Source organism: Poecilia mexicana, unplaced genomic scaffold, assembly GCF_051168715.1.
Source record: "Poecilia mexicana isolate PSO_F unplaced genomic scaffold, ASM5116871v1 scaffold_22, whole genome shotgun sequence".
Lineage (NCBI taxonomy): Eukaryota > Metazoa > Chordata > Actinopteri > Cyprinodontiformes > Poeciliidae > Poecilia > Poecilia mexicana.
Window position 1 is genome coordinate 10,981,317 of NW_028263391.1, and position 25,129 is coordinate 11,006,445.

At 39.4% G+C, this 25,129-nt stretch overlaps 1 protein-coding gene across 1 annotated transcript in view; it reads right to left on the minus strand.

Annotated features, from left to right (window-relative positions):
• Positions 1-25,129, minus strand: part of dph6 (diphthamine biosynthesis 6) — a 67,085-nt gene that overhangs the window by 15,885 nt on the left and 26,071 nt on the right. The window contains exons 6-12 of the mRNA XM_088002394.1: positions 23,409-23,470; positions 22,258-22,352; positions 22,082-22,175; positions 20,090-20,240; positions 19,615-19,740; positions 18,112-18,241; positions 17,862-18,036 (exon numbers count right to left, since the gene is read on the minus strand). Coding sequence (XP_087858520.1) covers positions 17,862-18,036; positions 18,112-18,241; positions 19,615-19,740; positions 20,090-20,240; positions 22,082-22,175; positions 22,258-22,352; positions 23,409-23,470 — 833 coding nt within the window. The remainder of the gene's footprint in view (positions 1-17,861; positions 18,037-18,111; positions 18,242-19,614; positions 19,741-20,089; positions 20,241-22,081; positions 22,176-22,257; positions 22,353-23,408; positions 23,471-25,129) is intronic.

Genomic DNA, 25,129 nt, shown 5'->3' on the forward strand with positions numbered 1-25,129 from the left:
TTTAAGTCTAACCCTATTGACAGCGTCAAATTTTAAATTCAAATACAAAACATAAATAATATTTCATAGGAAGAAGGCTGAATATTTTGAACATTGCTAATTAAAGTTCTTAAAGCAAAGTTGAAATCTGCTAATGAGCAGATTTATAACCCTTTCAAAAAGCTGGAGGGAAATTGGAAAATCAGCCACAAAACCTGGATCGAAACTTTTCAAGATTGTTTGGAAAATTATAAAAATTGTTGAGCCAACAATCGCTGGTTGGAGTATGATAACATTGCTAATGTAAATAAAAACATAAAAAGTTATCTTTTTTGTTAACCACTGAGGTAAATATGTGTTATTTTCAGAAGAAATTCAATTCAAGTAAAAAATTCAAACTTCTTTCCTCCGCTTGAACAAGTAAGATGTCAGAGTAGTATTCCTTTTTTTTTTCTAATTAACATACAATTTAACCTGGAAACTGAAAAAAAAAGTCTTTGTTTTAGAAAACAAAAATACACCATTCACAGATGTGGCATAATGGAATTAACATTAATTATAAACCTATGTTTCATTAGCAGTACATTAATTATCAGGTTCCTTCTCTCATTTGTCAGCATCTTATCACCAACAACTCATATTTCACAAGTCTAACACAAGCAAGTATTCTGTTAGATGCTTGCTAGTATACCTCAGTGGTGCCGCTGTTATTCATAAGCATAATTAACCATGTGATAATAAGCTCAATTCCCCATTAAATGCCTCTGTTAGAATTAAGCTCCCTGAATAATGGAAGCTGAAAAAAATCTATCTGCTTAATGCAGACAGACGAGTCGGCGTAAGGGGTGGCATTAGGAGGTCAGGTCTTTAGAGACACAGTAGATCGGCAGCATTTGAGGTTGGACAGCGTTACGGCTGGACACTGGGTACTGGACAATGCAAATGGATGCTATAGGTAGAGTTGCAGAGACTGCCAAGGACATGCAAATTTCTAGAAGGGATAAACTGATGCATGAACAAGGCTATTTACCGATTACCTTCCTCTGCTTGAACAAGTAGGATGTCAGATCCCACCAAGGAGGTTAGACTTTTAAGTGGTATTAGTAGGGTTAGCATATATTAAAAAAAAATACTTTTAAATTTAGGGCATGGATTGATTAAACGTTTGGGCAAATAAAGAGGAAGTTTTTCTTTGCTTTAATGTTTTTCTTTATTTTGTCACACTAGTGGCATTTATTAGACAGTTAAAAGACAAAAAAGTAGACGCGAAGCGGTTTAACAAACAATCAGATGCTTAATCTATGTCTGTTAAGCAACTGACTGCAGGCTATTTACCAAGATTAATACCAAAATGATAAGTCAATTAATATCATTTTGTGATACTCCCGTTATTCCAGACCTTGGAATTTTATCTCATCACCAACGTGAGTTTGTAGTAAAGTCCAATGCGATCCAATCTTGTATTTTGTGTTCTTGTACTGAAATCATCTCTTAACATACCTATAGCATGCCACTCTGTTGTCTTGTTTGGTTGCAAAATCCTCAGTATTACCCTTTTTCTGTTTTGTCAATAAGCAGATCAACATCCATCCCACATATTCCTATTAAAAAGAGAATTTTTGTCAAGAAGACTAAAGAGCATCGAGAGATTTCCAGACGGTAGCATTGCAGACACATCATCATCCATTTATGGAGCCGTGCTTCCTTTTACTTCAGAAAACAGTGTTGTACAATTACTTACAAGGTTAAAGCTAATTATTTAATACTTTCAAGATGCTCTGATTTATCACTCTGAAATGTAGTGATACAAGTCGTTTTTTGCTTCTTTTTTCCCCTATAAAATACTTACAGAACAAGATGTTAGCAACACAATTGTTTTGTTAAAGAGCAGACAATGTCATTGGTATTTCCATAATTGAATGGGTTAACCATTATCCTCAGCTCTTGGGTTCACTTGTCAGCTTTGATGAAGCTTTAGTTTCCATCTCTGCTGCTGCAAATTACTGGGACAGTATACGAGACAGGAGATGGAGGGAAGCTGAATTAGAGAAGCACGTGTGAGTGAAAGGGAAGATAGGGCCCTCGCTGCTTTCAACCATTTGGATCAATCACCGGATCATTTACCTGCTAGCGCGATCTGCCCAGGAACCTGCATTACGGAGACTGCCTAACATGAAAGCCAGACTCCCACACATCAACAACACATTGTCAATTGGCATTCCATTTATGAGCCATCAAATGCCATCATATCCACTCCAACAAAGAGGAGGTCCATCAAGTTGGACGTGTGGCTAGAGTCTTTTAACAACCTCTTCTATGAAAAAGTGCTTGCTGCATTTTGAATTCATAAAGACCAACTATCATTTGTCAATTTGAATATCAAAAGGTGAAAGCATGGGGGCCTCTTGACTGTTAAAGGTAGATTCCCATAGCGTCTACCGAGCAGGTGTGTGATAATCAATTATTAAGGATCCCACTCTGGTTACTCTTAGTGGGAGGTGGAATTGGGGATCTTGGGTTTTGCCGTTTCCATGCAGGTCGTGGATGGGGGGGTGGGAGGGACCGCGGAAGGGAAGAGCGAATACTATTTACATAAAATTAACAGTTCAAAAGAATGAGTTCACACACCAATCAAACTTGTTAATTGACTGTCAATGGTGTGTCCCTGAATATACAACACAACTACATTATTCATCTGAGGCCTTGACAGCAAAGACAGTCCAATTTGCATGGCCGTTCTAAATGTGATCAACAACCACAATGCCACATGCATTTTTAATAGGCCAGAGATGGGAACCTTTAATATTCATAAGGGTCAAATAATTGCATATGACATTAACTTTCTTTTAACAAGGTAAGTATTTTTCAAATGGTGGCCTTAGCTCTCCAAATGGCCCTGAGAGAAAAGGACTTTATTTGGGGGATAGGAAATGAATGCAACGTGTTCCTGTTGGGTTATATTTGTCATTTAGCTGATTGAAAGATAATTTCAGAATAGTATATGTTTTATCCACACCGTTTGAATAGAATGCAACAGAGCAGCAAACATTTTTGAACAGCCATGTTACTCTCCTTTACACAAAACAGGCTTACAGTTAAAACAATGTTCCATTTTCAAGATTTTTCAATGTTACATTACAACTCATATTTCTTTACAGCGTAGTTAAAAACTGCATTATTTTTCGAACAAACTTTGAAGAGCGGTTAGTGCCAAAAGGCCAATGCCCTAATGACATTTCTTCTATTCTTGAGGTGTAGACGGTAACATAATTAAATGCTTTCAAAGGGAACTTGCTGGTGTCTCATTTCAGATTGGTTCGTCTGAGGTGTTACTAATTACAGTTTTTTTTTTTTTTTTTTATTAAAAGGATTCCTGGGTTGACCATACAGTGCCAGACTATATTCATATTGGTGCTGGAGCCCTCTGGGTCCTCCCATCACACCAAGGACGCCTCAGAGTGTCATTAGCAAAACTTTAGAATGGTGTAGATTAACTAGCTGGGCTTGGATAAAATGACCTGGTATTGACGAACAGTCAGGTTTTTTTTTTCCCCCTGCCTAGTTCCAAGGACAGAGAGAGGTGGAAAATGGCTCCACCATTCCTATCAGATATGCTAATGGTCACATTTCTCCCCGTTGAGACCTTATACATAATTCAGCAAGGAAAATGTGTGTAAAACTATTTGGATTAATATGACTTTAAAAGGATTATTAATGCAAAGCAACACCTAAAATCAAAACTAATTTGTTGTTTGTAATTAATCTATTTATTTTAATGTTACAAAATGTCTAAATGGCAAATAAATGCACAATAGAAGTAAGAGGAAAAAGTATCTTTAAAGGGACCTATTCTGATGTGTGAGCACTATTTATATGTTACAAAATGTAAAGCCTTTCACAAGGTCTATATTACACTTTCACAGTGCCTTGCAGTATTCATACCTCTTTCACATTTTCATACGTTGTCACGTTGAAACTGTGAAGAGTAATTTTTAAGACTCAACGCTGGAGTTAAGTCTAGATTTAGGTCATCCTAAGACACAAATATGCTTTGATCAACACACTCCATTGTAGCTCTGGTTATATGTCTGCTCTCTGTCCCACTGGCAGCAAAGGGTTTTACTGGACAGTTAATATAACGAGTTTTAATTCCATTTATAATACCATATCAGCTCTGACCAGCTTCCCTGCCTTGCAGAAAGAAAAGCATTCCAACAGCATGATGCTGCCACCACTTCATTGTGGTGCAGTTTTAATAGGACAGCATTTTGCATGAAGGTCAAAGTGTTTGATTTTGTTCACATCTGACCAGAGCTGTGCAGCTTCTCCGGTATTTCCGTCTATCGGTAGGCTTGTAGCTGTGCTTCACATTTTCAGGTTCATTATTTAATCCCATTTTAAAACCAAACTGTTGTACTTGTTGGTTTTCATCATGCAGTTTCATGATGTATAGGTCACAATTGATTTTATTTGGGGGCATCAGACTGAAGGAGATTGAGAAAAAACGGCCAATCACACTGTACTGATTTTTAACCCTGAAATCATCCTGTATCATTTTCCTACCATGTCACATTTATAACTACTTTGTATTGCTCTGTCATATAGAATCCCAATAAGATACAAAATTGTCAAAGTTTGAAAAAGTGCAAGGGGTATGAATATGTCATAATCAACATTTAAGGAATAAAATTACTTCCATTTTCAAGATGTCTTTCTAGATTCCGCTTTCGCAATCTCCTCCTGTTACCTGAATATTTCAGGCTTGACAAACGGCTCAAAACACCCCAAAATGTGAGGATCAAAAAAACTGAGGCTAAAGTTTTGTTGCATGCATTTAAGTGCATATATTAGTTCCTTCTGGTAGGGATTTGAAAAGCAGTCGCTGTTTAATCCTTATGCAATGGATGGCAGTTTGTCAGGGACGTGTGCCGTGATTCCATCTTGAACCGGCTTCGAGTCTGTGGGGTTCTTTCAGCATTAGCGAATTCAAAGCAGATCACGTCTGGGACTGGGAAGTGATAAGAAACGGGCTCTTGTTGTGCCGCGCCCTGAGGAAATCCTGCCTCCTCTGACACCTCATTTCTACAAATGCAAACCTTTCAGGAGAGGCACAACCTTCCTCTCTCCTACAGAACCTTTAACTTTGTACATTTGGATTGGAAAGGGGAAATATATTAGCCCTTTTCTTATTATTCCCTCCTCTTCGTCCCCCGTTTTCTCTCTCTCACTCCCTCTTCTACTTCTTCCTGCTCGTGCTCTAGTTTGAGTCTAACCCCTGTATGCTCATCTGTCACAAAACATTAGCGTTCTTTAAACGGTGACATAAATAGCCGTATAAAGTGCACAAGAAAAAAGATAAATATAAGACATTTCTCAGCTGATTTTTGCTTGTCTAAAATTGCACAAATGTTCAGGAAACAAACCAGAAGCACACATTAATAAGTAAAAAAAAAAGAAAAAAAGAAAGGACAAATCTGGCAAATTTAGAAGTACATAAAAGTCAAGAGATTTAAGGAGCTGTAGTAGAGACAATGTGTGGTCAGTGTGGTGGACAGAACCTACCCCCCCCCCCCCCCCAGTTTTTAAAGCTTGCATGTTTTTTTTCTGCTTCCTATGTTTGGCCTCGACATGTCCACTCTGTAGACATTGAACTGTGCAGAGCTGTAACACTGCACTGTCAGCTCTGGTCAACTTTATGCTGGTCAGAAGCTGCCATTCAGTACTATAGCCAAGGTCAGAGGGGAGCTGCCTACTGAATGCTCAGAGATGTGTCTGCAAGGAATACAGCATAAATAAACAGAAAAAAAAAACACATTTTCTGCTTTGATAGATAAAAAATAAAATAAAAGCAACTAGGTTTGAAACAATATTTGTTTCTGCATTTTGCTGTGCATATACAACATTTAGCAAATAGCAAAATGAAACTCGAGCTACCCGAGGCGGACGTAATGAAATTGGCTTTTGCATTGCAGCACAGTGCCACAACAGAGTCGGGGCTGTGAACGAAGAGTGATGGAGGGGCACGCTTTTTCATCGGGTTAGGCAAAATGCCCCGCTGCCTTCAACTGTCCTGGCCGCACATTTTTTGACAAATTGGTTGTGAGGCTTTTACGACTGATGCACATATCGCAAAAATCAGTTCTGCCAAGCTTCCTCTATGACCTGCCCGTGGGACATGACAAGCCCCCTCCACGCATCGCTCTATCAAGCCGAATCTTTCCAGGACAATGCAAATTATGACAAATTCCATCATCCTGCATTATGCGCTTTCCCCCGCTAATCTCCCTAATTCGAGAGAATCGGGGAGGGTCTCTCGCTGTTTCAGCTGAGGGGCATGTTGTCTGACTGAATGATGCTGAAACTGCAACCCTCATCCCCCGTTCTGTCTCCCCTTCCCAGCTGTGACCATCTCATCTCTTCTGTCTTTTCTGATTCTTTTCCCCCCTTTTTTGTGAGGGCTCCGTCTCTTTGCCTGACCAGTAGGAAGAAAAAAATGTCAATTTGATCTGGACACAAATAAATAACCTCAAACAAAATCAGAGAAGTAAAACCATAACAGCCTGATTGAAGAATGTTCAAAAGCTAAATTGCATGTGAGGGACAATATGAGATTCTGGAAAATGTACATCCAACATATATATATATATATATATATATATATATATATATATATATATATATATATATATATATATATATATATATATATATATATTCATCTAATAAATTAATTTGTTCAGGCCTGCATCTAAAATAAATTAAGACATAGACAAACACATTCTCTAACCCTGTCCCAGTGTCCCTTTCTCACACCATTTTTGTGGACAAAGTGTTTAGTCCAAAACTCACAAGGAAAAGATTAACAGCCTAAAAACATGATCAATAATGCAATTACAACAATACAGTAAATACAGTGTCGGTAGAGACATGCATTTCATTTTCTGATCAACAGATGGCAGTATGACTACATTAAAAAGCCTGACAGAATACAGCGTAACATAGGAGAGGCCGACCAGAGAGCATCGACAATCCCTTTGGATTCACTTCCATTTTTTTTTTTTTTTTTTGTTTGATCTTTTTTTTTTTTTGAGGGAAAATCCTAAACTACATAAATATATAACATCCTAAAAAGAAATGAGACATTATAAAGTACGCTGAAAACCATATAAAAAATGTAATGACTAATAATACCTTGGTGAATCTGGTAAAATATACATACAGGATATGTATTTTTCTTTTTTTTTTCTTTGTAAATCCATATGGAAAAGAAACACTGGCAGGGGTGATAATTAAAAAACATATTTTTTTGTAAAAAAAAAAAAAATAAGTAAAGAAAGATAAGACTTAAACAATAATTTATAAATTTAATTTGTATATTTTTCCTGTAATATATAATTTATAATATAATAAAATCTAACAATATTCCAACAACAGCAAAGTGATATAGTAGAGTCCCTATAATGCACTGAATCCCATATGAAAAATACAGCAAATATTAACATTTGCCTCAGTGCATCAGATTCAGCTCAATAAATTTTGACATGTAGTAAATATTGTCTAGTCCATATCGGGAGGATGAGCCCTTGCCCTTAACATCTCTACTGCATAACATTCCAGGCCACAATAAACTTCCTGTTTATTACAAATGTACAGCATGAATGATACATTTATGTTAAAAGTGAATGCGCTGGTATATTGGGAGGAAAAAAAATAGCAGGCAGCAAATCATTCATCTGCAGCATTTTTTTTTTACCGCAGCAAGGCATGCTTTGATGACAACAGCATTTGAAACGTGAATAGCCCAAGTTAAAATTTAATACTCTGACGAACTGCTTCACATGAAATTCATTGTGAAGCGAGAGGCTCAGTGAAACATCAACACTTACGTTCTCCTGAATCATCTGTAGTCGAGATAAAATAACATATATATATATATATATATATATATATATATATATATATATATATATATATATATATATATATATATATAAATTTCTGAAGGTGGCAATTTGATACTGTAATTTTTGGTAGTAATATGTTGGAGCAAAATGCCAGTAGATGGTTAAAATTTATAATTTGTCGAAGTGCTGTTACAGTAATTACAGGAGTTATCCATAACAGCGCTTGAGACTGAGAAAAAGACACTGAATGCACCAGCAACAGGAAACATTCTTTAGTTTAAAGTAATGATTGTATGCAGCTCTAGTTTTTTTTCTCATAACCATTTACCAAGTTTTATTTTTGATTAAAAATCAACAGTACATTAATAAACTACTAAAAATAAAAAACATTTGGCATCTGCTTTTAGTTCAAGCTATGTTTTTTCAAGACAATAAAAATAAAACATTTCCATTGCTACCACAGATTAAAGTCTATATGTCTGCAAAATTATTTGTGTAGGGGTTGATATATTGTTTCGTCTCTATGTGGCAAACATGTTGAAAGCTCTTGCAGATCGTCTTCATTTGTTTGTTACTGCGTATGTGCGTGTGTGTGTGCATGTGTATGCGTGTAGGCAGGCCCTGTCAGCTATGCCCTCTCGTCACTGCAGGGGGAAGAAACACACCCGGGCAGCTCTGAATATAGTGGCTAGTTACCATAGTAATGGGATGGTCATACATCTCTCCATTCTGAGACATTGATGGGAGTGGACAGGACACGCTGCTATGCTTTTTATCTATGCATCTGGTATTCGGTTATTACATTGTACAAATAAAAAAATAATAATAAAAAAAAAATGCAGAGCCATCCCACCGCTCCTTTTACTGGATCCGAATCACAGGGTTGAAATGGGAAGTAAATAGTTGGGTAAGGGGCAATAATTCACAAACGGGACTACAAATAATTGATGTGTTTTGACTGAGTGTTTGCGATTGCAATTGTAATAGCGTGAGTGTCTTGGCAGATGTCTGCGGTGGTGGGATCTTTACATGATGCTTTTCAGATGCCTTCTTGATGTCTCTGAACCATTGCCCCCCACCCCTCCCCTCCCCACAGCTCATCAGCAGTGACAAAGTGAGAAGCAAACAAGGATCTTCTCAAACACACACTCTCATACACACCAATGCGACATGCGCTCTCCTCAGATTAAAAAGCAGTGTCGATCATTTATCAAATGTAATTATATTCAAACACTGTAATTGATTGCATTAATCAAAATATAATTGAATGTTTTGGTGCAATCTCTTCATGAATGAAGACAAGAACAACATAATCCCTTTTACACAAACTGTGGGTATTTAGGAGAAGGTGATTATCAAAGCATCATAATCTTAAGTAAAAATGCCTACATACATATGTAGACTTGTCAGAAAAATGTAAAGACAAAATTGATTTGTTTGCTTTCATTTAAGATAGAAAATAAATAATTATTTCTACTTTTGCAAAACATAGCATATTTAATATTATGTCATTTCTAAAAGGTAATTCTTATCTTGATGTTCTGCTCTTAATAGGGTTACAAAATTAATCAATTAATTTCTCAATATGCTACTTTAATTGATGGATGGTGCTAATTTAGTTTTGAAACCACGACTATCCATGCTTTTTTTTTCTTTTCAGAATTATTCCTAAAAAAAAGAAAAATGTCTTTCTTGCAAGCAAGAGGAACATACCTTCATTCACCCAGCTGACAGGCAGCCCCCAGCAACAAGTCGGGGGTAAAAATATTCCCCAAACACACAATTATGTCTACGTTTTAGTCAGCTGACTTGCAGTCCACAGTAACAGGTGAGGGAGGGGCAGAACTGGAAAAAAAATCTCGCGACCCTATCATTTTTTTTCTTATTATTTTTCTTTTTCCTTCTATAGTAAGTGCTATAAGAGAACACGTTTGTAAAATAATGATGAAATATGTTAAATCGGGCGAACAAACAGATTGATTGATTGATTGATTGATTGATTGATATCTTACTAAAATTAGCTTAAACTGTTGGAACAATCAAGTGGTTTTAAAATCCAAACTTATTAAGACCTTCAATACATCCACACCGGTAATTGTTCCCGGGCACAATCCTTATGTAGGTGCCATCCAATTCCCACTTGCAAGAAGCCTACATGTCCACACATACACAGCGTGCATCTCGTTTGTTTTTGTCTGTACTCTACGTGCAAAAGAGAAAGAGGCACGATAGCTATCCTGTCCCAACTTCCGATGGTCTGTTGACATGAACCAAGGCAGTCAGGCACCAATAATACATGAAGAGCTGTTCAAAGACAATTAGGATCAGTTGTCAAGGCCAGACCCATTAATGAGTCGGAGTGTGGCAGGGGCCGAGGCGGAGGCACAGCACAGGCGAACGCCGCCGCCTGAGAGCCGATGCGCTCTGACAGATCCAGTCCTTCCCCTGTCCTCGCCTGGTACAAGCTGATACCAGCCTGCGCCCATGATGGAGCTGCAGCAGTGGCAGGATATTGTACCAAAAACAAGGAAAAAAAAAAAAAAAGGAGGCAATGTTTTCTGAAAATGATGACTGCCAAGCCGGGTCAGCCTTCATGCCGTCACAGCAGGAGAGGAAAGAGAGATGCGGGCTGGGAGGCTCAGAGGATATTGGTTGGATAGCAGCAAAATAATTATCCTTGCTGCTGTCTACCACTTCACATAAAACTGCCCCCTCATCAGATTAAAAAGGCGGGGTGGTTTGACTTGTTTCATAGATGTCTCTGCATTTTGAGGCACGATATCCCAAATCCAAGTTAAACTGATCCAGAACTATTTCAAGGCAAAGACCAGGTGTTTAAACAGATAAACATTTCTTAAGACGTACCAAAAGAGAGAGGGGAACATTTGTGACGGTACGTCGTATAAAGGTTTCAATTACTCCAAATATTTACGTGTAAATTAATATAAAAAACTTATGCTGTGCCTGTTTTTGTTTGGAGTGATGTGACTGCATGGATTACGCTAGGGTGTGACAACATCTCGTGATATTAAAATGTCACGATAATTCTTGTTAACGCCCGTCTCACAAAGTACTATCCAGCTGATGTCAGCAGGTGATTTCTTCTGGAGAAATAAGTCTCAGGCAAACATTTCTATTATCAGCCCCGGACGTGAAGGTGAGAGATTTAAGTCAGACACCCGGTTGTATATTTCTTTCAGACTCTTATTTTGAAGTATCTGTTGTGCTGACAGAGTCCAATAATAAAAACTTTTTGTTGGGTTGGCTGCCCACTTTTAGTTGCTTTAGAATTAAAGAAGCCTTAAAAATGTTTAAGCTATTTACCTTGCAGCAATTGTGGTACCCAGAAAAAAAAAAAAAAAAAAAAGTAAGATAGTGACAAAGACCACACAGCCGCTAGCTGCTTACGATCCTACGGTATCTGCTTTGAGCCTCCTAATGACACTAACCTAAAGAACTGGTTCTCAGTTTTTTTAATCAGTCTAGGATGCTTTGATTATATTTAGTTCAAAATGTAAGACACTTAAAGGGAAAACACACTGGCCTCTAATGCATCATATGAAGCTCTTTACTTCCTAGCTGGATTATGAGAAAATGTATTGCTTCTAAAGGAATAACAAACTGGGCACAGCACCATGAGGAACCGGCCACAAAATGGAAGCAAAGCTAGTGGGTTGCTTAAAAAGAAATTAATATTGCTTGTGGCATGTGTTGCCCTTTAAACTGATCAAATCTAAACCAGATAATTCTACAGAGAATAGTTATTGTTAAAAACACAACTTGAGATGTTGGAAAACTATTTGTTTTGTGAAAATAAAAACACATTTTTCCAATAGGTACACAATTTTAACAGTAAAAAAAACAAAACAACATACAGCTTGTCACACATGGGTGTGTGTCCGACTGTCTCTGAAACATTTTGCCAGAGGCCTTGAAGCAGACTCAAGTCTCTGTGCTCGGGTCTAACTGGTTTGATCAGACTGTTTCCTATTTGTCTAATTCAAGTAAAGACAGCTGACCCTGTTGTTTGGGAACAAACTTACAGAGATACTACAGAGGTGATGCGCAGCGAAAGAAACAAAATCAATGCTCGCTGTGGAAAAGCTTTGAGGTGAAGCCTGACTGTCAGTCAAAACTTCTCCGGGCTCTCCCCAGACGGAGCAGCGCACAATTCAGGCACTCAGGAATGAAACAACGAGCCTATTCTGCTTATGTTTCCAATGAAGAGAAAAGGGGGAAAAACAAATTTGGGTTACTTCCTCTGCTGCGAATTGGAGCAAGTGACTACACGTGCTAAAGAACACCGCAGCTTTGAGTAGCCTTCAATCTCCCAACTTCTCAAACCGCTGAGCCTTCAAGACCTCATTTTTCATCAGCTCAATTACTCGACAACTGTTCTCCTCCTCTGCCCACCCCTTCTTCCCCTGCCGTATCTCCCCTCCTCCTCAGTTGGAAGTGATCATTTGTTCTTTTATTAAACCTGATAACATCCCCTTGCATTGTCTGAGCGTGCTTGCCGGAGAGCCGCCCCTACTGTTTTTTAGCCTCCAGCATTTCGTATTATTGGTGCATTATTTCACGCATGCCCTCCTCTTTTATCAAGCGCATTTGAAGTAATGTTAATAGACTAGAAAATTGAGACATTTATAAAGTATGGGTCGGGTTTATGAAAAAAAAAAATCCATAAAATATGACAAGGGAGAGGTGAGATAAAAGCAAGGTTTTAATAGATTATGGCAAACAGGGGAGAGGCATCAGATGCTGACAGGCACCTCCTCTGAGATGCCTCATACTTTATTGGATTAATTTTGTTGTATTAGAAATGAAGTTAAACGTCCTAATTAATCTGTTCGTGCTGCATGAATACCTCCCTGAACGCAGATGCATGCACACGCAGTTTTTTAGCTAATTACTCTTCTGTGATAATTGAAGTAGATGTAGACTTTAGATGTGGGTTAAGGAAGTTTGGGGAGAAGGGGAAAAGGTGTGTGTGTGTGCGTGCGTGTGTGTGCGTGTTTGATGAGCTGGTGGTAGAAAAAGTGTTGCTGTTTTATGCAAGCTAGCTGTTTTTCAGCAGAACATTCAAACCATCAATCTAAAGTAATACATTAAACTTCTGCTATTCATTGTTGTTCTTTTGTGCGTACAATTAAACTTGAAAATGCTGAATTGTTGTAAGTACTGACTCACTAAATTTAGGTGCTACTTTGGTACATTTCGTCCCTTAAGATTACAGGCACAGATACATTTTATTCGTTGAACCCCTTGTAAAGATGTATAACATGCTTTAAAATATATTGCAGTATCTGACACTGAACATTTTAGAGAATTTAATTTGAGAAAATTTCCTTAGTGGAAGTTAATTGCCTTAAGAAAATATGTGATGCTTCAATTAGGGAAACTCATAGGGTTAATAAAGTGCGACTATTTTTTTTGCAAATAGAACAGCACTTTGTTTTCTCATGTAGCATTTCACAAGGTTGAAACATAAAGAAAAGCATCTGTGACCAGCATTTTTTTTTTTGTAAAACTTCTGGGTATTTCCAGGTTCCCAAGACCTTTGGAGGATAAACAGACCCAGAGCATCACAGATCTTTCACCGTACTTAACAGGCAGCACATGGGATTTTTCACATTTTCATCTCAGAGAGAAAAATGGACACAGGTGTAAAAACAACAAAGTCTCTAAAGCTCACTGTTAGAGAATTGCAGCAAAGACTGGCAAAAAAAAAAAAAAAAAAAAATCACAATAACCATTATCTACATGCCAACCATTTCTTTGGAAATGATGCCAATAAAAAGCCTTTTCTGACCAAATCAGTCAAACATAAACATGCGGGAAAAGTCCCTTATGTTCACCGTTAGGTATGATGAAGAATCTTCATGCCATGGGTCTGTTTCTCTTCCAAAACAACCCAACTCATGGTTCAAGTTAGAGTTCCAGCAGAGTTTGGAAAAAGTCGCAAAATTATGTTAGTGACACTTCCAAAACACTGGTGGGCATGTAGACAGCATCTGATGGTTGCTATGGAGACTTGGTAACCCCAATGTGCTTTGTTGCAATTTACGGTTTTCCTCACTTCCTTACTATGCATGCTTATACGACAGACATGGGTTTTCATGCAGTCTTGTTGCTGGAGGCTAAAAAAAAAAGAGGCCTCTGTGTCATGTCATAATTATACTCCAGGGACAAAAAAAGTCCTGGATTACTAATTACAAGTTCTTGGACAATCTGCCCGACTCAAAAAATTAAAGTATAAATTAAAATATTGCACTTATTTTGAAGGATAATGTTAGGGATATTAATACTTGTATGTTGCACTCAAATTAAAGGTTGGATTTTTAGCATTTTTCAGTGTGACATTATGCTACGTAAAATGTTTATTTATTTTAAGGATCATTAGGCCTCTTTCCCATTTAATTTGTCCCTGTCTTTATGTAAATAACCCTTGGGCTTTAACCGGGACAGAAACCTCCACACATCATTCCTTTTCAAGCATGCTCTCCTCTCCATAACGGCTGGCCCACCATCACTCAGGTTGACCTCTCAACTTCCACAAGGCCAGACAAAGTTTAATTAATTTGTGTTCGGATATTTAGACTGCTATGAGAAGACTATTCAAATCCCACCACCTCCCTCAACGCGCCCCTCCCTTTGACGTTAACAGGCAGCGTCAGATCCACATAACTGCTGATGCCTCGCGGTCCATTTTGACAATTTTCAAAACCCAATGCAAATCCCATCAGCGGCTTGCTCAAGACAATATCCCACAGTATTGACTGTCACTCACAATTAGGAGACCCCGGCAAAAGCATCGGCAGGCACCATAGCAACCTGAGGCAGCTCCCTAAACGCACCCCGCAGAATGTGATCAGTGAGTATAATTTCCCAGCAAATATCCCAAGGGTGAGCCACTTGCCTTAACAGGAAAGAGGAGATGTTTAACAACCATTCAACTGATAGTCCTTCTATTCAGTCCTGTCTGGGCTATTGTGTTCACCTCTGTAAATGTGCCTCCAAAGGGAATGTGACCAAATAGGCAGAATCAATTTAAATAGACATGGAGGGAGGTGTGCAGCTTGAGATTCTTGTTGTCAACTCTGTGATAAAACCAATTTAATTAATCTGCCTACTTATAGGAGCAATCATTCCTAATTACTCTAAATTTAAATTAAAAAGCAGAGTACTGGTGGCAAAACAAAAAACAAAAGCTGGCTTCAGTCACAAACATTAAATCTAACACAAAACTTTCCTTTGAAAGAATCCCACAATATGGATTGTGTCAAGATGACTTTAAATATAAATAATTTAAAGTATTAAATAATTGTTAAGGATCTGGCAAGCGATTGTCACTATGTCTTCATGCAGGAAGAGTGAAAGTTGCAAGTCAATGATGATGCTAAGTTCCCATGTATAAAAAGTTTTTAAACTATTTTGAATGATTAATTACTGTACTGCTTGATAACTAACTTGAAAACATTTAACATTCTCAGAACTTTTTATGACTAATACATTAATTTTAAAAAGATACTTAGATAACATAAATTATTGCTAAAACAAAACAATTTATGCCAAGAACTTCAGTAACATCACACTCACAAATAATTTCATATAATTACACTGGGATGCACAAAAACAACTGTCAGTCATGTGAAGAACAATATGACAGAGTGAAAATCAAATCATAAATTAAATTACAGTTTTTATCTTTGCCGCTTGCGGCTTTAAAGTAAACTGATGGGCTCCAATATATCAGTGCCCAATACACCAAGAGACCCCCCCCAGCTCTGACATTAAAAAGGTTAACTAATTCCCTAAATCAAGTCAGATCCGAATCTGTCATACTGCCAGACCAAGTCGACGTTGAGTCAGCTTGCCATTTCCGAGAGCTGACGCTGAGAGACATGACAAGCCAAGCAGACAGACGAACGGATGGATGGGGTTTGAAGGTCCAGCATCCATCACATGCCAATCCGATATGCACTTCCTCTATCCCTCCACCAGCGGCGGTCCTCCGTGGTTAGACTCTGCAGGGCCATTTTCTGTCACTAGCCATGTGCTCGCTCTCAGATCATTAGAAGCAGAGGAACGGACTGGTCCCAATATAGCAGGACAATAAACATAGTGCTTAAAGCCCTACTTAGCTGAATCAACTGGTTACCCCCCCTCATCCCCCGACTGGTAAACAATAAAGTAAACAATTACCCAGAACTTGCCAAGCTAAGGAATCTGGAGCTCAATTTGTTCCTCCATTAAGGTTTCACTCAACTCCACATAACGCACTACGAAGACGTGCTTAAGATTACAGATTCATTTTTGAGTACAGTTGAAACCTTTACGTCCTAAATAAGATATGTGGACTGGAGGCACTTTCTGTTTCATGTGGCCGCAGGTTTTTCTGTCCCTGTGCTCCTCTGAGCAACGAGGAACATTGTCGTTAAGATTGAGACAATCACAGCAGAGCCGTGATGAGACAGTGGGGGTGGGTGAGCTGCGTGCTTGCTCACAGCAAGAGGCTAATTGTATCAATATGTAAAACTCTCTGCTGCACTGAAGAGTTGTTAATACATTTTTGATCAAATTAAGCCATTGTTGCGTAAAGGGGAGTAGACACATTGAGAGACCGTGCAGGGGTTGTGTGAAGAGCCACGCAGAGCTCTGAGTAAGCACTCCTCTTTGTGGTTTGCTCAAATTATAGCGAATTTTAATTGTAATCAAATGAATGAGAGATTAAACTCTTTTTTTCTTGTGGCAAAAGTACTTGCACGCAGCTGACTTCAATTTTATGTCTCGATGAGGCTTCATTGAAGATTTCAAGCACTGCTGGCATGCTAAAAACAAACCAAACTCTTTAGGTTAGATCTCAGGAATCCAAACTCGGCTTCAGCAACAGACCGCTGAGATACGCCCGTCAGGACCCGAGCGAATGGCTAATCCACACATGTTCTCACTCACAGATGGATTTGGTTGAAGGATCAAGGACGTGTGGAGGAGATGGACACTATCCTTGTTGACAGTACCTTGACAAGTGTAATCCTATATAATACACACTGGGTAAACACAATACCAAGCCAACCATGCAACCGCGGCCCACACTTCCTCTGCTTGGCCTTTGAATTTCACATTCTTTAAAGGTTTGAAACAATATGAGAGACAAAGACATGCTGCTTTATAAACAAGTGCAAAGGGTAGGTGCACATTAGCCATTTTAGAAAGGACACATGGTAAAAGATAAAGACAAAACTACTCAAGTAAAAAATCCATCACACAATAAGTGAAATGCGGGGTGGTGTGTGGCATAGAGGTAGAGCTTGGAATACTTGTGTGAATGAGACCGTCGCTGCATTTCTTTTCCATTTCTCTCCTCGCTCATTTCCTGAGGATTCCAATAAAGGCAACTAGCATTAAAAAATAAAAATAAAAAGCTGAAAATTATCCGATCTTCAGCATCGCTATCCCCAAATAAAGTCTTTTTTTTTTGTTTCCCAAACAGCAGATGGTAACCTGAGCACTACCAGGTTGCACTTCCCAGAACACTCTTTGGTAGGAAAGTTTTTACTGAGGGAAGAAGATATGAAGCGAGCTGTTTTCAGTATCAGTGAGGGTTTAAAATATGAATAGAGGAAGAATAAAAAGGCAGGAAAAAAGATTTCAATAGGAAATCTACATCAGCGTTCCACGTTGGTAGGTGCAGATCTCTCTCTTTTTTTTATTTTGCACTTTTTCATATGCGAGAAGGAGCCGCAGGTCCTCAATTTTAATGTTGTCTTTGTCAGAAAAAAATCTCAATCAAGCTAAATCACTATGAAAATTAGTTTCTATCTAAATATGGCAGGACTATGAATTATTGTCCACTGTGCATCAAAACTGTGAATCAACCATAAAAACTTTATCCTAAACTCTTCTTTCTTGTTACCCTCAAAAGTATTCTGTCACCACTGCACCCTTGTATCCTCAGTGGAGGTCCCTGAACCTCACCTTGAAGGCCTGGCTGTACGGCCCGATGTTAGCGGGGGCCCAGTGGGAGAGGCTCTGGACGTGAAGGGCTTCTCTGTGGCGGAAACAACCTTCCTCCAGGGGTTCGGTCCAGTCATGGAGGAGACAGTCCATCTGCAGCAGCTGTCCGGCAGGCAGAGGCGCCTGGACACAAACCCTACATAACAAAACAAAAGCAATATGACAAAATTGAAGAATGTAAACATATAAAGCAAGAAAGGGAAGCTTTTACCTGGCTGGAGGATTTATGTTGAAGTATTTCCTGTAAACTGCATTGAGAGAAACAAAATCCTCCATGTTCCTCACATAGAGATGAACCAAGACGATGTCCTTCATTTTCCAAGCTTTGTTTTGCAACTCATCTGATAAAATGCATAAGATTTTTAGACATTACCAACAGCACAGTACAAAGTCAGAAAATCTTGCCTGGACTGAACAAACTAAGTCTATAAACATCTGGCAAAATCTCTAAAGTCTTGTACTTAGCTTTTATGCTCGGTCTCAACATATTTTTTTTTGTAAAACATTCTTTGTTTTACCTCCTGCTCTTATTTTAATACATTTCTGAGTCACACATGCTCAAACTAAAGTACTGGCTTTAAGTATAAAGCAGCAGTACTGGTGGCCCCCTCCACTGAAACCAATCCGGTGTGCATATTGGAGGCTTTGGATACAAATACAAGCTCCTTGGCTCAAAGCAAGGCCTCCCTCTCTCCCAACAATCATCTGAAAGAGCTTCAAGTTTGTTTTTCCTTTGCCAACACTAGCATCTCACACTACTTTGCCCCCATACAAAGAAGCTGTTCATTAAATATTAACTTGTTTAATATTGTCTCTGTGAAGGGGCTGATCAGCCAAGCACCACCATAAACATTAAATATGCTTTTCATCTTTTGCTCTTCCATCTCCATCAAAAAAAAAAAAAAAAAAAAAAAGAAAGAGAAAAAAATAGAGATGCAGCGGGGGGAAAAGTGTGCACTATAAAAACTTCTGCAGGGCAAAAATGGTTGCACTGTGTGTCTGAAAAACAGTTGGTTCTGTGTTGGATTAAAACGCTTGTCCTTGTACAGCGGCCAGCTACATCTCCCATTCATCTGACTGACAGAATCTGTGACACACTGAGTTTGTCTGAGGAGTTAAGAAGTGCTGCTGAGTCAAGATGAAGTTTTAAAGGTCTGCTGTTTATCTTGTTTTGTGTCCAGTTAACACAACACAAGCACACCTTTATTTAGAGCTCACCAGAACAGTAACGTTTTTTTTTTTTTTTTTTTTTAGATATCAAAATCTGAATTTTTAGTACATTAAGTAAATATTGGTCTGGGATTTCAAGTGATAGACCAATACTAATCAGTCCAAAATTGGAAAGCAGGAATAAAAAAAGTTGGTTGTTTTGAAAAATATGCAGTGTATTTCTATTAAGCCTGCCTGACTGAATGTTTTGTAGAACGACTTTTTGCTACAATTATAGTGGGAATGTCCAGTGGAGCAGTACATCAGATGTGCACAGCATACATTTTTGTCCATTCTTATTCGCAAAATAGTTCAAGACTCATCAGATCCGACAGTGAGCATCTGTGAACCTCAATTTTCAACAAATGACGTTAAATCACACAGATGTGGCAAATGGCTATGTTGGATTTTATTTAGGGGCATCAGCAGACTGAGGTGTTTAATAAGTTCAAGGAGTGTGAAGGATATATTTTTTTTTTTGGGTTCTTGTCGACATTTCCTTTACCTTGAAGCATAGCTAAAGCTGCCAGTGTCTGGCCCTCAATCCCAAGATCTTGGCTCCAAAGTCCATTGATGCCTGAGATCCACTGATAGCCCCTTGAACACCTTTTGGAGCAGGATGGAGGCTTGTCTGGGGGGAGAGGCAGCTAAGAAGTTAGGATTCCCACCACTAAGTAGGTTTTGGTTCATCATAATGTTTGAAACACCTTTAAATATTTGTTCCTTCGTAAACAAGCCATAAATATTCATTTCATGTCATCAAAGAAATTAATTCAGATGCCGTCACAAATAAGCTACTCAAATGACAACTCTTGTCAAACCGCCATGCAAAAAGCTCCGGCATTATGATGCTGGTCACACACGACACCGATCCACAGCAACACACACCGCACAGAGATATCATTTGACACACCCAGACATAAATACACACTCATGCATGCATGTCTGCGTGCACACGTCTCACAACAAATGAATCTCACCGTGGCCCCAGTGACAACTAAGGTCACAGTTTGATGTAAATTTGTGCTGGTTGTCTTCAGCTTGATCAGCATATTCCACCTCCTCAGTCATCTTGTCAATGGCGCTCTGGCAAGGACAACTACCATGGGGCAAAGCTCTCGCCACCGCATCCTGCAATAAAGCACCACGGGGGAATACATCAGGCCAAGTGCCCACCAAAGAGCGCAGAGCCGTTTGCGATGGCAGACAAAACGCCGTATAATTAACCAACCTCACCACGTACGCCGCCGAGCAGGCTGTGTGTGCACGTCAGTCTTACATGACAAGGACCCAGACGCGCATAACTTCAAGGTGAATGAATATGAAACAACTTGCTAACATATTCGTGGTTCAGGCGAACAGGGTGTGGTGTTTTCTGATACTGTAGATCCAATCATAGTGGCTGTCAGTCAAGACTCAACACTAGATCAGTGAGACATGTTTTGGATTGCACCATATTTTTTTTATTTTTTTTTTTTGCAGCTGTTTGCTTATACTTTGCCTCCGCTCCCTGCGACTTCTTTAAATAACAAATCGTTATCATTCTCTAAGGCATACATATTACCTGCCAAATCCTGCAAGGGTGCCACGCGTTTAAATACATATTTCATATTTCCTCGGCGCAACCCTCACGCCGCCTGATACTCGTTCACCCCCCCGCCCCCTTGTCTCCTGTCAGCCGCATTAGGCCATATGATAATCAAATTAATTATACTTCAGCCCCTCTCTCCTGGCCAGCATGAAAAATAGCTTGACTAGCATTAACTGAGGGCAAATGATGGTGGTCCATCCCCACCCCCTGAGCTTGGTGCAGTTTCCTCTAGTGCTGGTGTCACCGCAGATCTGTCACCCTGACGAGAAGAGCTTCAGAAAGCTGAACCAGGGCAGGTTCTCCCCTGGTTGTCTCTCCCCCACCCCACCGCCACTGCCCCTCTCGCTCTCCCTCCCCTTTCTTACTCTTGCAGGCTCTGGTTTTCCCTGCTCTTTCTCCAGCGACCTAGGGGGGGCTAGAGGGGCCGCAGGAGCATGCAGTGTCTATTTGCATGTTGGGGGTGGAAGTGGCTGCAAGGGGAGCAGGGAAAAAAATATATAGCTTAAGGGGGTGAGGCTGGAGGGTCGCAGGGGTTGCTGGATGGGGGGATGTTTTCTGTCTATAACAGTGCCCTCCCCCATCTAAAATAAAGACATACAGTACATATGTAAAAATGTCTGCATATAAATTCGAGGGGACATGTGTATGTCACAGTGTGCGTCTTCAAATCACATACTCGATCCTTCTGTGTGACAACAAAATACTCAAGTAAACACAGAAAATGCAAACTGAACCTCCAGTATGATTTTTAAATAAACACGGGAACTTCAAACAAAGAAAAAAAACAAAACATAAAAAATCTATCTTCACTGAATCTTTTCAAGAACAATTTAAGAAATGTTAGAATTTGCCGTCCACTCCTGCAGGGAGAGGGAAATGTGTCGTCCTCCTCGAGCCTTTGAGGCCCAATTCAGCCTTCAATTTACCAAAAGCCAATTTCTTCTCCTTCCCCACAACCCTTTGCTTGTGTCCGCTCAGCCAGCTACCTGAATGCAAAGCGCCTTAATGCGAGCAGACATGTTTATTAAGCTGGGCCTCGTTTCAGGCTGCGGCGAATATTGCAGACGTCAAACTAGGCCACGTGGGGCTGGAGGAGCAAGAGCGGGAGATGAAAGGAGAGACCAAGAGCTAGAATGTGTGGAAGTAGAGTTAGAAAGGCCTTCTGGAGGCTGATCTGGATCCTACCCTGCAGAGCTGCGTTTTTCCCCTCTCCTCGACAAAGTTACCAAGCACCAAAGGGTTGTGTTCTGGTATACCGTTTGGCCCTGAGAGCTGCTTGAACGTAATCAACCCCACAGAGTCAAACTGCTCCATGCAAAGCCATTGATACGGTATTGACTTTGTATGTGAATCAACTTCAATGAACAGAAATCAGACTCACGCTGTGTTTGTCCTCTGCGTGCATTTTGGTGAAGTGCAGGTAGCCAACTGGAGCAAAAGCATCGGCGGAGTGAATCACCGTCTCGGCTTCGTCTCTGCGCAAACAACCAGAAAACATCCAGACACCTGGAGGAGGAAAATCATTTTGTCGACTGAGCGTTGTGCTGGTTTACTCACATCACTATCTTCTTTTTGAAGAGCGGACAATCGAGTGTGAAGGTTTCATATTCACCTCCCTCACCACAAATATGGACTCCGTACTTGTGGGAGAGCTGCTCAAAGCAAAGCAAAATATTTTATTTTAGGAATACGCCACAGTATGGAAAACTTTCTGCAAAAGGATGCTAATCAGCTTACAGATATTTTAGCATTTGTGCTGTCGAACAATACATACAATAACGATTCAGTGCTGACAACTTTACACGACAATATCCAAACCAATAGGAAAACAAAAGTTTATGTAACTTACAGTTCCAGTCAGAAATTTCTAAAACCTCAACATGGGCATGAATGTCATATTAATGTATTGATATTCTGATAGCAAGGATTGGGTGAGTTTAAAATAGTTGTTTTTCTCTGGTCCACACAAAATTGAAATTACACAAATACAAACGTGTATCCCCATTTGAACAAATCTCCCGTAGCAAGTTGCACCTTTATCACGCTTTTGTAGCCTTCAACAAGCTTCTGGTATAATTTCCATTATAAATTGAACAACTGAATTAGTTGTATTAAATGGGTTATTTTTCTGCCTTGGACCTGACTTAAGCTTAATTCACAATTTTAGAATCAGTATAAAATCAAACCTTGTGGAAATTCCGATATAGTCAATGTGCAACCGTCTGTCAACATCAAGTGGAAGGATATTTATTAGGACGGTCAAGAACAGCAAGGTCCAAATCTGTCATAAGCTGGAAGACACCAGTGTCACTGTCCACTTTGAAGAAAGCTTGACATCAACAGACTGAGAAGTTGCTGACTAAGAGCCATCTGTTCCTAATCACCATGTAAACGATTGAATTTGAAACTGTCCACAAGGCCAAACTAAATTCCTTTGGTAGATAAATGTTCAGGCAAGACAAAGCTTGAGCTGTTTGGCCACAATGGCAGGATGTTTGCTTGTTTTTAGAAATCATTGAAGATGAAAAGAGGAAAAGTTCCAATATCTCTCCAATACTCAAAATGTGTTCAAATTTAGGCTGCTGATAATGTATGTAAACTTCTGACTGGAACAGTACATGTGTATCTAATAAAAAAATGATGTGCACACTAAGATATCACAAAGTACTGAGGTCAGATTGTTGGAAAGGTATCTAAGAGTGTATGACCTGTTTCAAATAGGGCTGCATATCGGCCAGGGATTTTCCTAAGTGCTTCTCTGGATCCAGGCCTGGCATCCGCATGGAAAATGCAGGATAACATTAACAAAGCAATACAAACAGAGACCAATACACACAATACACACACCATGCACACAGACAAGAAGAGAGAGGGAGAGAGAGAGAAAAAAAAGGTCTGATCAGAAACGGACTTAGTGATTGAAGATGACAGGCAGGGAGGTTTACGGGCAGTCTCACAAAAACACTCCTAAACCTGCACCCTGGATCTATTTGTTTGACTTTGCAAGTAGTGTACACAGATCTCTCTCTGTAAAGGCAACAATTTTCAATTGCAAGCCGCAAACTCCCCCAGTGCACCCTCTCCTGCCCCCTGCACATGTAGTTCCCTTTGAGAATATAAACTCTGGAAAGAAATTGTGTTTATTTGCCTTTTTTCTCCTCTTCCCCTGAAATGGTGCATGGAAGTGACTCACAGGCATGGGAGAGAAAAGAAGAAGAGAAAAGAAAGAGGTGCCGGTCAGTTTTGCCTGCATACCGAGTGGTGGCATGCTCTGGCTCACTCCCCCACACTCCCCAGACAATAAGACAAAAGCGTTTAATTTACCATTTACAAAAACAAATGCGCTCTTCCTGTTTATAGCAATAAAAATCTGCTGCTTCGGATTCAGATTAACAGCCTGACTGGTTTAATTTAGGAATGAAAGGTAGAATAAATCAATCAACAACTCCCTAAACCCCTGGAGGGGTTTTGCTCCTTTGAGACGGTGAAGTCCTGATTTTGCCTTCTCGGCTCCGGAGTTCGAGGCCTCAGCGTTGAACTTCATCTCACCCAGAAAGAAAGTGCAGCCCTCAATTTCCTACAGCACATTCTTCACCGCTCAGACACAAAACAAAGCTCGCAGTACCAGGTGCTTACGACAAAGAATAGAACAATAAAAACATAACAGGACATGAACATAAAATGCTAAATTTAAGGAAATTCCAAACTAAGTATTTGCCCTTTTTCCTACTTTTACAGTTAAAAAAATAGCAGTACAATTGTAAAGTCACACAAGTGCAGCTGATGGTCTTTCATTATGGCTTTTCTTATTTTTTCTACAGAAGTATCTCAATGAATTAAAATAATGTTCTAGATAATATATTTCTAGAATTAAATTGTAAAAGTGAAACTCATTTTTGAATAGATTGTTTAAACACAGAGTCATTTTTTTCCAAGGATTTAATTCTCTAACTTCTAATGATAATTGCTGACAGAGAATGAAAACCCAAAGTTCTGCTTCTCAGAGGATTAGAGTACTGCATCAGCCCCAAAAAAAGGGCATTTTGAATGGAAAGAAGGGAAGGAAAATGTGTTGTAGAAAACATTTCACAAGAATCGGGAATAACAGCAATGTTGAGAGGACAAGTCGAGCGTATATTACGAACATCACTTTGCTGATAACTCTTCATTAAAATTGGCCCTTTATAATATATACCATGTTGGGTTTTCAATACAGTTACAGCTGCTATCTTAAGGTGCTGTTTTGTTCTGAATATGTAATTTTGAGTTTGCAGGTGTCAGGTGTCTCTCCTGATTGGTGGAGCCAAAAGATGGGCAGATTTGGGCTGGCTTCCCAGGAGGAGATGGCGGATGATGCAGATCGCCCCGTTTTCATTCTTTGCTCATCCCAACCTGCCACACCTTTTCTGTGAAGCACCTCTGAGAACTC